This window comes from Schistocerca serialis, chromosome 4 (genome assembly GCF_023864345.2).
Source record: "Schistocerca serialis cubense isolate TAMUIC-IGC-003099 chromosome 4, iqSchSeri2.2, whole genome shotgun sequence".
Taxonomy (NCBI): domain Eukaryota; kingdom Metazoa; phylum Arthropoda; class Insecta; order Orthoptera; family Acrididae; genus Schistocerca; species Schistocerca serialis.
The window spans coordinates 971,962,819-971,979,586 of record NC_064641.1 but is presented as its reverse complement, the minus strand read 5'-3'; the positions used below and the strand labels follow the sequence as shown (position 1 = coordinate 971,979,586).

The window sequence follows — 16,768 nt, the reverse complement described above, 5'->3', positions numbered from 1 at the left end:
CTATATTAATTTTCCAGGTATCAAAATTCTAATTTAAATTTGTTTCATATATGTTCGACTGATCACGGACAGTGGGGACACGTGGATATCGAGGTGATCATTATATAGTATTGGAAAATTAAACTGGCCATAACACGAGAGTAGAGCAACATTGGCAACCTCGATTTGAGCAATAGTGAACCACGGGTCAGAAATGCACCGTCGGGAAGCTCCCGCTGTAGAACAGCAGCCGGTCAGCTGCGAGGATGTGTCTAGTTGTGTAATTTTATCAGAATCGGTGCTACTGAAGTTGTTAGAATAAAAGTTAATTCAGGTTATCTCTACATGACAAAAAAACAAACATGTAGCCTATACATTTCAGTATTAACAACACTGGATCTTACAGTACCTCATGTCAACTATCTACATGCAGTCCTGTTTCTCCAGTACCAATTAGTATCTTATTATTGACGTTACAGTACTATTAGCATAATTGGATTTAACAGTCTACCATTAAACAGTAAACATAACAGAAAATTCGTGTGTCAGGTAACTAGCCGTGGATATGTATTTAAAGTTTTACCAAGTTTGACAGACCAGCTGATACTATCATCTGCAGCTAATTTAAGTAGTAACTGTGCTCAGAGCACACACTTTTCCGTGCTCTCGTCACCGATCAGCTGTAGCTCCACAACGGTGCAGTTATGACCTACAGTTATTCAGAAAATGTTTGTCAATTCTGTGTCCTCTTCTGTGGTCTGAATCGATCAGTCTGGTTGTTGTTCTCTGTCTTTCATATGACCAAACAACTCAGTCATTTATGTCATACAACTGAGTCTGTGAAAATAAAAGTTTCTTAAAATGTATACAGCTGTGGTATGTGTCACGCCAAAGTTTCACCCGTTATCACAGACGTGCCTCGAGATAAAGGCCTCACTGACTGTGGCCGACTGGTACGAGACCTATGTTCATATTATTTGTTTACTTTGATCCTCAGTCCAGATTCTGCTTTCTGTACGCTTTCTGTTTTTTATTGGCAACAAAGTGTTTTACAATTCCTATTGCTGTCTTCTAGGACTTGGAGAGGGGACTTAGTATACAGGTTTTTAATAATGAACCCGCACCTCTTGAGATGTAAAATAAGTTTGAAGATTAGAACACTTTTGAATCTACCACTTCCCAGTGCGCGCACCTATTGAGAAGAATGTGCCGTTCTCACACGCTGTTGTAATTATGACATCACGTACTATTTTCCTCTGACTCCAACAATGGCTGCAAGTACATTCACTGGGCAGTACGTTCACAACTACAGCGATCTGCGGTGTTTCACAGACCGGCCAAACTCTCTACTTTGAAGAGAATGTCCTTCACCACGTAGAATGGAACACTAAGACGAATATTCTAAACACTGACTGTATCGTGTGCTCCTACAGCACGCGAGTCGGAGCTCATTACCTCCACTGTGTGCGTGTCTGCACACAGTGAAGTGGAAGATATGAAAGTGATCCAACCTTCAAACTTATTTTACATCCAAATGGTAAATTTGCAGACATGGGTTCCTCATCAGATTTGTTCTGCCAAGTCACCTGCACAACCCTTAGGAACCTGCAACAGGAATTGTGAAAATCTTTCTTTAAGCGTTTTTTGGAAACATGAATATGAAAAACAAAAATTGTTACACACACACTCTCTCTCTCTCTCTCTCTCTCTCTCTCTCTCTCTCTCTCTCTCTCTCTGTGTCTCTGTCTCTGTCTCTGTCTCTCTCTCTCTCTCTCTCTCTCTCTCTCTCTCTCTCTCTCTCTCTGTGTGTGTGTGTGTGTGTGTGTGTGTGTGTGTGTGTGTGTGTGTGTGTGTGTGTGTGTGTGTGTCCTCTAACTTGCCAAAGGGTTTCTTCTGAAAAACTCTACACTTCTGCTATCTAGTGCAGTGAGAGGCTTCCTTTACTTCATAATATTTACATTAGAACTGCCAGATCTTTGGCTGGTTGATTTGAAGCCACCAAATTTGTGAGTAACCCTGACAGCTGAGAGACCTAACCCCTGCTGGCTCAGTACATGTTTTCAGTAACAAACAGCACACCATACTGTACATATGCAAGGGTAAGATGACCCCAATTTTAAGACGAGCCCCCTTTTATTTGACTGGCTTCTTAAGAAAAATTAATTTTTAACATATTCTTGACCAATCAAAATTACAAACTGTTTTATTGGCAAAGTATTTGCATAAAGAGTTAACATTATACCTGTTCTAAATTTATGCCATTTTAATTGAATTAACTGTGAGTTGTTCTGATGTGATGACCTCAGAATATGGATGTTTTCATCCAAATACGTGTAGGATTTTGCTTTTGTACAGGTGTGACAATTTTGCGGTGTCTCTCACTTCCAAACACATAATCTGCTCACTGCTCTCTCATTAGCTACATAGAACTGACAACTGACACATATCCTTTCACACCCGTCATACATCACAGTGAACATTGATAACACTACAGCGGGAAACACACAACTACGCCACTGGCCCCTATGTAGACTAACTGTCTGTAGGAAAATTGTGTATCATACATATTTTATATCAGTTGTAAGGTATGGCATAATTTTTTGGGGAGTTGAAAAGGAAGCCACCTAAGAGTGTTCAAGCTACAGAAAAAAAATTATCAGAGCTATGACTGGAACAAACCTTTATTTGCAAGCCTTGACTTTCTGACCATTCCTTCCATGTTTATATATGAAACACTTCTCTGAGTTAAGAAACCCACATCTTTTTGAGGGAAATTCATTTACACATACTTATCCAACAAAACACAAACAAGATTACATGTTACATTGCCATAGACTACCATTATCTGAAAATACTGCATATTACATGGCTTTGAAGCTTAGCAAATAAAATCCATTCAAAGATGAAGGACTGTAAGCTAGAATCTACCTGTGCAAACATTGAAAATATTTAAAAAGCCAACTGCTACTACAGTGTGGATGATTTTATAAACAGAGACAAGTAGGAGATAATATATCTGTTTTGTTTTCCTTTTTTCTACATTACGTTCTATGTGTATGCTTACGTTCCCTTTTACTGGAGGTATATGTTCTTTTTAAATGTGTCGATACTTGTAAACTATCATGAGAACTATGTATCTAAATATGTAGATGTAAACACATATATTACATTTATGGAAATATGTGGTCCTTGAGGTATGTCCATATTTATAAACTACAGAAACAAACATGAAAAATACTTCCATATGCGTTATTTTAATGTATCTTGTTTTAGGTATCCTTAGGTAGGCACAGAATTATTCATTGATGAGTGACCAATATTTCAATCAAACGACTGTATATAACATGTCATGTGACAATAAAGATGTTGTGTTGGCTGAAGAGTCAACACCGTGTTACGAGAGGAGGCCAAAAGGCACGCATTTTAGCTCACGCAGGCTGGCGTAAGGAGGGAAGAACTATATTGACGTGAGATCTGGAACATGACAAGGAATTAGAATTCAGAAAGCGGACATAATTAGTTTTATACTTAACTTTAATCCATTAATGATGAACATTGCTCTTGACGGTACATGATTCACAATATTATCTGTTCAGATTATAGTAACTGAATATGGCACCTTGCTAGGTCATAGCAAATGACGTAGCTGAAGCAGGTCCGACGTATACTAACGGACCGCAGCCGATTTAAAGGCTACCACCTAGCAAGTGTGGTGTCTGGTGGTGACACCACAAAAGATTCTCTTCTGTTCTATTCCCCTCCCCACACTCATCCTAGTTCCCTGCCAAGCTGTTCCCCCACCGAGCCTCGTATAGTGCTGCTCGAGACTGTGGAACGTGTACTACAATATCTTCAGAGTGCAAGTCAGATGTAACAACAATGACAACCACAACCGATACATAAATAAAGTTCACAATCATGATTCGGTCCAATTCTTTAACTATTGCTTACCCCACGATCTACTGACATCTGTCAGTACTATCTCCTGATGAGTCTCGCCACTATAATTTACAGTCAACCTAATACGATTTATTTTGTTAATTAGAAATCTAATTCTGGATTAATTTTCCTCTCTTCTCATCTGAATGTCACCATGTTCTAAAGCTGATTAAAAGTTGGTAATGTTTCACCCATTGTTCTAATACACGAACAGCAACTGAATTTCTCACTTGCAATGCACTTGATAAATCCTTCCAGTCTCTCATAATCAAATAAAATACTGATCTGGGGTCAGAATCGAGTAATGTTTTTTGAAGGACAACATTTCCGCTTTTGAATGTTATGTTTACTTAAAAAATAGTATTAATGATTCTATCGGGAAACCTCGAGACTCGATGCAAATATCGTTTGCCCGGCCCTGCCCTTCTGAATTCTTCAAAATAAACCTGCACGTGACCTCAGCTAGCAAAGCTTCATCTGTAAATGTAGGATACCATCTATATACTCTATTAAACAATGTTAAAATGTTAATCTCAGCAGCAATAGTTTAATCTGCCAATATTACTCGATCTCATATTTTCTGAATGGCAAATTTGGAAAAAAAACCTCATCTTATAATCAGGTAAATACAGCAGTTACCTACTTGATGGGTCACTTACGTAAAAGCCAGAGCAGCTGTTCCGGGCGGTATTCGATCGGGGACGGACATCCTGAGTTCCCGCAAGTGCTTCAAGCTTCCGACGGTAGTGAACGCCTCTCTGGCCGAGTTGCGGACTATGTCATACTCATAAAGTTCCAGACGTTCCAAGCTGTCGGCATATACCGGCAGCAACGGTATGACGTACCTGTGTAACAACAGAAATGGGGCTCGTGAAAATTATTCGTCTTCTGTCACATTTGAGGAGACCACACAAACGGCATACACTATATTCCAATTCCAAATTAAGGGTTCTTATTCTGCATTTGTAACATTTCTGTGTTCGACTGTCACCTTTACATCACTTGCCACTGAAATACGACATCATTACTATTACCACCACATTAATTTGCATCGAAAGTATACCTGTGAGGGACAGATTGCGTGGGTATACATCAGACATCGTGGTGAGTGTCAGGGCACTGGGTACTAGGCCTTCTGTTGGGTACAAAATAGTCTTTCCGCTCCCGGGATTGGAATGACTCCTTACCCTCTCCCTTAAAACCCAAATCCTTTCGTCTTTCCCTCTCCTTCCCTCTTTCCTGACGAGGCAACCGTTGGTTGCGAAAGCTAGAATTTTGTGTTTATGTTTGTGTGTCTATCGACATGCTAGCACTTTCGTTTGGTAAGTCACATCATCTTTGTTTTTATATATATAGGTGCCTATCGATCTGCCAGCGCTTTCGTTCGGTAAGTCACACATCTTTGTTTTTAGATATATTTTTCTTTCCCTCTCCATCCCTCTTTCCTGATAAGGCAACAGTTTGTTGCGAAAGCTTGAATTTTGTGTGTGTGTTTGTTTTTTTGTGTGTCAGCGCTTTTGTTTGGTAAGTCTCATCATTCCACGTGGGAAAAATATATCTAAAAACAAAGAAGATGTGACTTACCAAACAAAAGCACTGGCAGGTCGATAGACACACAAACAAACACAAACATACACACTAAATTCAAGCTTTTGCAACAAACGGTTGCTTCATCAGGAAAGAGGGAAGGAGAGGGAAAGACGAAAGGATGTGGGTTTTAAGGGAGACGGTAAGGAGTCATTATAGTCCCAGGAGCAGAAAGACTTACCTTAGGGGGAAAAAAGGACAGGTATACACTCGCACACACACACATATCCATCCGCATATACACAGACACAAGCAGACATTTGTAAAGGCAAAGAGTTTGGGCATAGATGTCAGTTGAGGCGGAAGTACAGAGGCAAAGATGTTGTTGAAAGACAGGTCAGGTACGAGCAGCGGCAAATTGAAATTAGAAATTAGCGGAGATTGAGGACTGGCGGATAGTGAGAAGAGAGGATATGCTGAAGGGCAAGTTTCCATCTCCGGAGTTCTGACAGGTTGGTGTTAGTGGGAAGTGTCCAGATAACCCGGACGGTGTAACACTGTGCCAAGATGTGCTGGCCGTGCACCAAGGCATGTTTAGCCACAGGGTGATCCTCATTACCAACAAACACTGTCTGCCTGTGTCCATTCATGCGAATGGACAGTTTGTTGCTGGTCATTCCCACATAGAAGGCTTCACAGTGTAGGCAGGTCAGTTGGTAAATCACGTGGGTGCTTTCACACGTGGCTCTGCCTTTGATCGTGTACACCTTCCGGATTACAGGACTGGAGTAGGTGGTGGTGGGAGGGTGCATGGGACAGGTTTTACACAGGGGGCGGTTACAAGGGTAGGAGCCAGAGGGTAGGGAAGGTGGTTTGGGGATTTCATAGGGATGAACTAAGAGGTTACGAAGGTTAGGTGGACGGCAGAAAGACACTCTTGGTGGAGTGGGGAAGATTTCATGAAGGATGGATCTCATTTCAGGGCAGGATTTGAGGAAGTCGTATCCCTGCTGGAGAGCCACATTCAGAGTCTGATCCAGTCCTGTCACAAGTGGGGCACTTTTGGGGTTCTTCTGTGGGAGGTTCTGAGTTTGAGGGGATGAGGAAGTGGCTCTGGTTATTTGCTTCTGTACCAGGTTGGGAGGGTAGTTGCGGGATGCGAATGCTGTTTCAGGTTGTTGGTGTAATGGTTCACGGATTCCGGACTGGAGCAGATTTGTTTGCCATGAAGACCTAGGCTGTAGGGAAGGGACCGCTTGATGTGGAATGGGTGGCAGCTGTCATAATGGAGGTACTGTTGCTTGTTGGTGGGTTTGATGTGGACGGACGTGTGAAGCTGGCCATTGGACAGGTGGAGGTCAATGTCAAGGAAAGTGGCATGGGATTTAGAGTAGGACCAGGTGAATCTGATGGAACCAAAGGAGTTGAGGTTAAAGAGGAAATTCTGGAGATCTTCTTCACTGTGAGTCCAGATCATAAAAATGTCATCAATAAATCTGTACCAAACTTTGGGTTGGCAGGCCTGGGTAACCAAGAAGGCTTCCTCTAAGCGACCCATGAATAGGTTGGCGTACGAGGGGGCCATCGTGGTACCCATGGCTGTTCCCTTTAATAGTTGGTATGTCTGGCCTTCGAAAGTGAAGAAGTTGTGGGTCAGGATGAAGCTGGCTAAGGTAATGAGGAAAGAGGTTTTAGGTAGGGTGGCAGGTGATCGGCGTGAAAGGAAGTGCTCCATCACAGCGAGGCCCTGGACATGCGGAATATTTGTGTATAAGGAAGTGGCATCAGTGGTTACAAGGATGGTTTCCGGGGGTAACAGATTGGGTAGGGATTCCAGGCATTCGAGAAAGTGGTTGGTGTCTTTGATGAAGGATGGGAGACTGCATGTAATGGGTTGAAGGTGTTGATCTACGTAGGCAGAGATGCGTTCTGTGGGGGCTTGGTAACCAGCTACAATGGGACGGCCGGGGTGATTGGGTGTGTGAATTTTAGGAAGAAGGTAGAAGGTAGGGGTGCGGGGTGTTGGTGGGATCAGGTGGTTGATGGAGTCAGGTGAAAGGTTTTGTAGGGGGCCTAAGGTTCTGAGGATTCGTTGAAGCTCCGCCTGGACATCAGGAATGGGATTACCTTGGCAAACTTTGTAAGTAGTGTTGTCTGAAAGCTGACGTAGTCCCTCAGCCACATACTCCCGACAATCAAGTACCTCAGTCGTGGAACCCTTGTCCGCCGGAAGAATGGCGATGGATCGGTCAGCCTTCAGATCACAGATAGCCTGGGCTTCAGCAGTGGTGATTTTGGGAGTAGGATTAAGGTTTTTTAAGAAGGATTGAGAGGCAAGGCTGGAAGTCAGAAATTCCTGGAAGGTTTGGAGAGGGTGATTTTGAGGAAGAGGAGGTGGGTCCCGCTGTGACGGAGGACGGAACTGTTCCAGGCAGGGTTCAATTTGGATAGTGTCTTGGGGAGTTGGATCATTAGGAGTAGGATTAGGATCATTTTTCTTCGTGGCAAAGTGATATTTCCAGCAGAGAGTACAGGTGTAGGACAGTAAATCTTTGACGAGGGCTGTTTGGTTGAATCTGGGAGTGGGGCTGAAGGTGAGGCCTTTGGATAGGACAGGGGTTTCAGATTGGGAGAGAGGTTTGGAGGAAAGGTTAACTACTGAATTGGGGTGTTGTGGTTCCAGATTGTGTTGATTGAAATTTTGAGGTTTTGGAGGGAGTGGAGCTGGAAGTGGGAGATTGAGTAGATGGGAGAGACTGGGTTTGTGTGCAATGAGAGGAAGTTGAGGTGTGCTGGAAAGGTTGTGAAGGGTGAGTGAGTTGCCTTTCCGGAGGTGGAAAACCAGGAGATTGGATAGTTTTTTAAGGTGGAGGGTGGCATGCTGTTCCAATTTGCGGTTGGCCTGTAGGAGGATGCTCTGAACAGCCGGTGTGGATGTGGGAGAGGAAGGATTGAGGACTTTTATTAAGGATAGGAGTTGACGGGTGTGTTGATTGGCTGAGTGGGTGTGTAGCTGAAGGATTAGGTGGGTGAGGGCAATGGATTGTTCAGTTTGGAACTGGTATAGGGACTGATGGAAAGAAGGGTTGCAGCCAGAGATGGGAACTTTAAGTGTGAGGCCTTTGGGGGTGATGCCAAATGTCAGACAAGCCTGAGAAAATAAAATATGGGAGTGTAATCTGGCTAGGGCGAAGGCATGTTTGCGGAACAGCCATGGGTACCAGGATGGCCCCCTCGTACGCCAACCTATTCATGGGTCGCTTAGAGGAAGCCTTCTTGGTTACCCAGGCCTGCCAACCCAAAGTTTTCATGATTTGGACTCACAGTGAAGAAGAACTCCAGAATTTCCTCTTTAACCTCAACTCCTTTGGTTCCATCAGATTCACCTGGTCCTACTCTAAATCCCATGCCACTTTCCTTGACGTTGACCTCCACCTGTCCAATGGCCAGCTTCACACGTCTGTCCACATCAAACCCACCAACAAGCAACAGTACCTCCATTATGACAGCTGCCACCCATTCCACATCAAGCGGTCCCTTCCCTACAGCCTAGGTCTTCATGGCAAACAAATCTGCTCCAGTCCAGAATCCGTGAACCATTACACCAACAACCTGAAAACAGCTTTCGCATCCCGTAACTACCCTCCCAACCTGGTACAGAAGCAAATAACCAGAGCCACTTCCTCATCTCCTCAAACCCAGAACCTCCCACAGAAGAACCCCAAAAGTGCCCCACTTGTGACAGGATACTTTCCGGGACTGTATCAGATTCTGAATGTGGCTCTTCAGCAGGGATACGACTTCCTCAAATCCTGCCCTGAAATGAGATCCATCCTTCATGAAATCCTCCCCACTCCACCAAGAGTGTCTTTCTGCTGTCCACCTAACCTTCGTAACCTCTTAGTTCATCCCTATGAAATCCCCAAACCACCTTCCCTACCCTCTGGCTCCTACCCTTGTAACCGCCCCCGGTGTAAAACCTGTCCCATGCACCCTCCCACCACCACCTACTCCAGTCCTGTAATCCGGAAGGTGTACACAATCAAAGGCAGAGCCACGTGTGAAAGCACCCACGTGATTTACCAACTGACCTGCCTACACTGTGAAGCCTTCTATGTGGGAATGACCAGCAACAAACTGTCCATTCGCATGAATGGACACAGGCAGACAGTGTTTGTTGGTAATGAGGATCACCCTGTGGCTAAACATGCCTTGGTGCACGGCCAGCACATCTTGGCACAGTGTTACACCATCTGGGTTATCTGGATACTTCCCACTAACACCAACCTGTCAGAACTCCGGATATGGGAACTTGCCCTTCAGCATATCCTCTCTTCTCACTATCCGCCAGGCCTCAATCTCCGCTAATTTCTAATTTCAATTTGCCGCTGCTCATACCTGACCTGTCTTTCAACAACATCTTTGCCTCTGTACTTCCGCCTTGACTGACATCTCTGCCCAAACTCTTTGCCTTTACAAATGTCTGCTTGTGTCTGTGTATATGCGGATGGATATGTGTGTTTGTGCGCGCGAGTGTATACCTGTCCTTTTTTCCCTCCTAAGGTAAGTCTTTCCGCTCCCGGGATTGGAATGACTCCTTACCCTCTCCCTTAAAACCCACATCCTTTCGTCTTTCCCTCTCCTTCCCTCTTTCCTGATGAGGCAACAGTTTGTTGCGAAAGCTTGAATTTTGTGTGTTTGTTTGTGTGTGTGTCGACCCGCCAGCACTTTCATTTGGTAAGTCTCATCATCTTTGTTTTTATATATGTATATAAAATAGAGGGAAACATTCCACGTAGGAAAAATATATCTAAAAACAAAGATGATGAGACTTACCAAACGAAAGCGCTAGCACGTCGATAGATACACAAACACACACAAACATACACACAAAATTCTAGCTTTCGCAACCAACGGTTGCTTCGTCAGGAAAGAGGGAAGGAGAGGGAAAGACGAAAGGATGTCTCATTTGTGCTGAGCTACTACCATAGGAGTTTTGCTCTCCCAAAATCTAAATCTAGCTCTATGCCAATTAACTGTACCAGAAAGATGAAAAGTGGGTTCATACAGCTCAGAAAAAATGTGCACCTCCATTTCTTCTAGAATTCCTGTGCAAAATTCTTACCTTTTGGTGTGGTCATCAGGTGCAATGCTTGCAACAATTCCAGTGTGTATGATTTCTGATGCAGTCAGTTTCCGAACTCACCATATCTCGAGTTGAAAGGTTTTAAGTTTATTGTTCACTCGTGTCACGGATTTCCTAGGGCGCCTTTTGTAAGTTGCACAGATACCTTTGACATCTTCACTATGTGCAAGGATGACACTCACTTTTCCATTTGCAGATGCACCAATTTTCTGTGATTTTCAGTGGCACTCGTACATTTGTTTACTGGCAGGCAGCTCTCTGTCAAATTGTTATCAAAATACACATTTCACACTAACAGTGGACTCCGATTTTGTTAATTGCAGCACAGAAAACAAATGCCTCCGTGGTGTCTCCATTTTCCTACGAATGAGCAACAGCAGCACTGCACCTTTAATTGAACTTCTATGTCAACTGCTCAAAAGTTTCCACTTTTCTCTGTCTGGAGTTGCATTTCTATCCTTTATAGTATGTAAAAGATTAATCCCAGAAATATGCCACTACTCTTTGAATAACCCTGTATTTTGGCAAGTGTAGTCCTTTAAAATGACTGTCGTGTATGAGGCACAGACTGACAAGCCACAGTGGAAGAGATGCGCCGCACTAGCTCCGAATACGAGTAGGTGCGCGATCGAATGCCGGGCACTCGTGGACAGGCGATACCGAGAGGATAACCTAGGCACGTGAAGCGCCAACCCAACTGATTTTTGTAGTTCAGTTAGGCCCTGATCAGTTTGTGAGTTCACCACTATGCAACTTTACAAATCTTAATCTGAGAATGCAGCATTTGCAGTGAACTTTGTGTTTCAGTGTGAAGCTCGTATCTCTGCCTCAAATCTGTTCCTCACTACAGGATAATAACCAATACCAAGCGTCATTGCTTCTGCTGCTGCTGCTGCTGCTGCTACTACTACTACTACTACTACTACCACTATTATTATACAGTTATATCACAACCATCATCGTGTATCGGTATTTATCTACATAATTTAATTACATTTTTGTGAGTTCAATGTATCATTACAAGATATGAAATATGCACTTGTGCTGACATGAATGCATGAACAAAAGGTGTTTATGGTTTTCTTCTCTTCCCCCCCCCCCCCCCCCCCCCCCTCTCTCTCGCCTAAGTGTGAGGTTTACTTTGTTCAGATACTGTTGCCCCATGTGTCAGCGTTATCAACCATCACTGCAAATACATGTGCTCACTGAACACTATCTACAGAAAATTCTATACTGTATGTTTTTAAATTTTGAGTGCATATTCCACAGGGAGTTCTTTTTGTGTGTGCATAACAATGAAACAATGACAGTCCAGGCCACAGTGGTTCCTGATAATGGTTAATTGTGGACAACAGTTAATGTATCACAGGTAAAGGGACTCTGAAGTGCGTAACTGAACTGTAGTATACTGAATTTTTACATCCAAGTGCTGGGACCAGCTCTTGACATACAGTTAAACCCCTGCTTACACTTTTCAGTGGAATGACACACACACACACACACACACACACACACACACACACACACACACACACACACACACACACACACAAAGTGTAAGTTGCAGGAAAGTGCAAAATACAGGAAAGCATTGGAAACAAACCAAGTAAAAAATGAATAAATTTATCTTACTGTCATTCTCTTTATATTGTTCAAAATCAGAAATTATAACAATCTAAATTTTGCCTATTTAAAAAAAACTGAAATAATTGTTTTTGCTTCTTTCTAACAGCAATTTGTTGTATTCTTTTGTTAAACCACATTAAAAGAGCATTTTAATTCTACTGTCAAACTTATTACCGGTAATCATTATAAACCTATGGTAAATAAAACTTGTAACACAATATTGGTTGAAACATTAATGTTGGGAGTCTTTAATAAATGGAGAACAACAGACACAAAATCATACAGCTTGTTGTCGACAAGGAGATCACACGGTTCAGGAACATCCTGGGCGAGGAAGAGGACGGAAATTGCAACATTATGGAGCATCTCGAGGAGGAATATTTACGTCTGACACTAAGTCGTACCGACATAAGACTGCGTGCCTCGTACGGATTCATGTATTTTACACTGAAGTAACAACAATTCGTGAAAGCTCGTTATAGAGTGATGTCTTGTTTGTATAAATGACTGAAATTAAATCAAAGCTGTGGTAATACAAGACAATGAGCAGAAGGAAGGCTGCTACTACAGTCAATACTGTCAGGTCACGATCATCATTCGGGAAGTTCCTCAGCGTGCTTTCCCACCCTTCCAAACACTGCGTACCTATAAACAGGTGGCTGTGGCCAAACATGATGACAATGAAAATCTCACTTACTATGCTAACGCTGTCTGACACGATTATTAACTTTGTGTATAGTCTCCATTTTCTGCTTTGTTCCGAAGTTGACTTTGAGTAGGAATACAATGCACTTTTTGCAGATATCTGCACGAAAAACAAAGTCAAATGTTGTGATAATGTCAAACAAAACTTAAAGGTGCGGGAAATGTCGTAACACGGAATCAGTGACGACAGGAAAGTACTGAATTCAGAGAATGTGACTCCTGATTGTAATGACAAAAATGAATATAAAAAGCAAGAAAATGTAAAATGTGAGAATGTAAACACAGTGGTTTACTGTATTTATTTTCGGGAGTTTAGCATGACATTCACACGGTCACACTTTCATATGCGAGCTGCAGTAGAAAGCCATTTTTGCCAAATGTTTCACAATAAAATTACATAGTACCAAAACATATGTTCCACTACAAGCTTGCACAGTAGCATGCACAGTCCTCTCACATACGAGTTGCCAAGTTTCTCATACTGTTGCTACTGCGCAGCAAAAAGTAGAAGAGAAGTAAAAGATGACAGAATATTGCTGATGTAAATGGGAAAGTAATGGGCCCAGAATTGTGCCCTGAGGGATAAACATTTCAAAAACTTCCTCTTCCACAGGCTGTGCATACGCAATCAATCGACAGTGGCATATGTTAAATTATAAGTCCCCATTCTGAAATGACACAGTCTACCCATTAATTTAACTATGAAGCCCCATCTACAGACTAATGTGAAAAAAACTGAGAAACCCAAAATGTGCGAGTGAGACAGGTCTGCCGGGTACTACCGAATCACACAGAACTGAACTGGGAACAACTGTTAAATACAGCGGCACTATTAGCTACGAGTGAAAGTAATTACGTAATAAACGTGACAGAAGATGTTTGAAGACATAGATATGTTTACTGAACTAGACCTAGCTTAAAAGCACTGTAACAATAATTAGATGTTTCCTTAACATTTTGTATCTCATGTCCCTATGTATACGTAACGGTGAAATATGCCAAATGTCTTTTACACAGTGTGAAAAATACCGAACATACGAGAACAGTATTCGTCGAGCAAAAGTTGGCTCGAGTAAAAGTTAGACATTCGTACGAGGAGAGGTAATACTACTCACCTCGTTCCACCCACCGACCACTTTATTCGTAAGCACTTTAGGGTGTTCTTCTTGGCATTCAGAAAGTACTTCAGATCATCCGTATCGACAGACATACGTCCGAAGTCAATCTCGACCAGTCGGGGGCACCCGTCACCCAAAGGTCTCAGCACACAAGGACGCAGGACGCAAGTCGTCCCCACGTATCTCTCTTGCAGACACAGCACACGGAGGTGCTGCAGACGCGACACCGCCTCTGAAAATTTCTCGGTCTTCAGCAGCTCGTCGGGTGCCGTCAGCACGTGTATCCCGGAGCACTGCTCGACCGAGTTCTTCACCGTCTGCAACCGCACACTTCCTGTAGTACAATAACACTTCTGAGCTAAGGAGTGGGATACACTGAAACAAAAGAGGCACTATTCATGGTCGTTCAAACAGATGCTTTCTGCCTCTTCTGAAGCACCTGACCAATTTCCAGCAACAGAAGTTGCACAGCAGCTAAACAGATGGCCACAGAGGAAGTCAGTAACTGCGGTGAACGAGAGGAAAGCACCCGCACTGTCCACGCTCACCAAACTGACTTCCTATCAGCTAACAGGTGTCCTCCCTTCTGATGACTCCCGAGTCAGTTCGTATTGTCGATGTCACAGCTGCTCGCACCACCGTGTGTCTTTTTTTATCCCAGGAAACACTCTGAATGGCCTACATTTCAGAACAACTGAACTCTACTCTTCTCCTTGTTGTTAATTGACTATGTGCCACCCCAGTAATCATGTATACATTGAGACAAAGTAGTTACTGGGCAAAAGCTCAATGGATCAGAATGGAAATACATTGGTGGAGTTTCCTCAGTTCAGAAGGAGTTTTTCAGTAAAAAATGCTTACTACCCAAAAGGTTCATTTAGGTCCATTATGGTTTATTTAACGTTTTTTTTTTTTTTTTTTTTTGAGTTGTTTTAAGCTGTAATACAATACCAATGCAACACTTGACCAAAATTATTTCATAAAACAAACTATCACATACAAAAACGGCATTAAATGTGTGATTACATATGAGTTAATGTGTTAATGTTCAGCATGTGAACAAGAAAAGGTTTAGTAAAGGTTTGAAATTATGTTTGAAGTGTGCTGAAAGTCAATAGCCATCCTATTCATCAAACACTGGAGGAGTATTATTCGGATAACTTTTTTCTGTTTTAAGCAAAATGCAGTCTTTCAAACGTCTCAGTGCTTACGATTAAATATCTCCCTGGATATCACAAGATATGTTTAATTCAGTTGATGAAAGGAGAAAATATAAAAATCCAGCAAATGAAGCAGTTGAAGGGAAGTACACACATCTAAAAAATGAGATTAACAAAAAATCCAAAATGGCTAAGCAGGAGTGGTTTGAAGACATAGGATACAGAAGTATATATAACCCAGTGAAAGATAGATACCACCTGAAGGAAAGTTAGAGAGACATTTTCAGAAAAGGAAAGCATCTGTACAAATAACAAGAGGCCAGATGGAAAACCAGTCCTAAGCAAGAAGGGAAAGGTGACTGGTGGAGGGAGTATGCAAAAGGTGTACACAAGGGAAATGAACTTGAAGGCAATATTATGGTAAAGCAAGAGGATACAGATGAAGACGAGATGGGAGATACGATACGATACTGCGAGAGTCGAAACGAGGCCCCTAGAATAGACAACATTCCCTCTGAACTAATGATATCCTGGTATGTAAGATATATGAGACAGGTAAAGTACCCTCAGACTTGAAGACGAATATCATAATTCCTATTCCAAAGAAATCAAATGCTGACAGGTCTGAATATTACCAAACTAACAGTTTCATAAGTTCTGGTTCCAAAATAATAGCACAAATTCTTTTCAGGTGAATCAAAAAACTGGTAGCACTCGACCTCGGGGAATATATTTTTGGATTTCAGAGAAATGTAGGGACACCCGAGGCAATACTGACCCTATGACTTACCTTAGAAGATAGATTAAGGAAAGGCAAGCTTACTCTTATAGATTTTGTAGGGTTGCAGACAGCTTTTGACAATGTTAAGCGGGATACATTCTTTAGTTCCGAAGGTAGCACATGTAACGTGTCAGGACCAAAAGGTTGTATACAACTTGTACAGACACCAGGTGGCAGTTACGAGTTGAGGGGCACGAAAAGGAAGGGAGTGAGACAGGGTTTTAGCCTATCCCCGATGTTATTCAGTCTCTACACTGAATGATCAGTAAACAAAACTACAGAAAAAATTGGAGTAGGAATTAAAGTTCAGAGAGAAGAAATAAAAACTTTGAGGCTTGCCGACGACATTGTAATTCTGTCAGGCAACAAAGAACTTGGAAGAGCAGTTGAACCGAGTGGATAGTGTCTTATAAAGAGAAGATAGGATACAAAGTAAAACAAAGGTAATGGAATGTAGTCAAATTAAATCAGGGGATGCTGAGGGAATTAGATTCAGAAACGAGACACTAAAAGTAATAGATGAGTTTTGCTGATGAGGGCTTAAGTAGAAAGGATATAAACTGTAGACTGGTAATAGCAGGAACAGAGTTTTTTAAGAAGAGAAATTTGTTGACATGAAACATGGATATAAGTGTCAGGAAGTTGAAATGTGGTGCTACAGAAGATTGCCAAAGATTAGACGGATAGATCATATAATTAATGAAAAGGTACTGAACAGAACTGGGGAAAAAAGAAATCTGTGGCATAACTTGACTAAAAGAGCTCAATGGTTGACAGGACACATTCT

General features: G+C 42.3%; 1 protein-coding gene across 4 annotated transcripts in view; it reads right to left on the bottom strand.

The window, feature by feature from the left end:
* LOC126473633 (uncharacterized) overlaps window positions 1-16,768 on the bottom strand; it is a 128,517-nt gene that overhangs the window by 25,094 nt on the left and 86,655 nt on the right. For 3 of the 4 annotated variants that reach the window (XM_050100816.1, XM_050100817.1, XM_050100815.1), the window contains exons 4-5: window positions 14,038-14,357; window positions 4,578-4,763 (exon numbers count right to left, since the gene is read on the bottom strand). In XM_050100816.1, the coding sequence (XP_049956773.1) occupies window positions 4,578-4,763; window positions 14,038-14,357 (506 nt within the window). The remainder of the gene's footprint in view (window positions 1-4,577; window positions 4,764-14,037; window positions 14,358-16,768) is intronic. The other variant, XM_050100818.1, reaches the window with a different exon arrangement.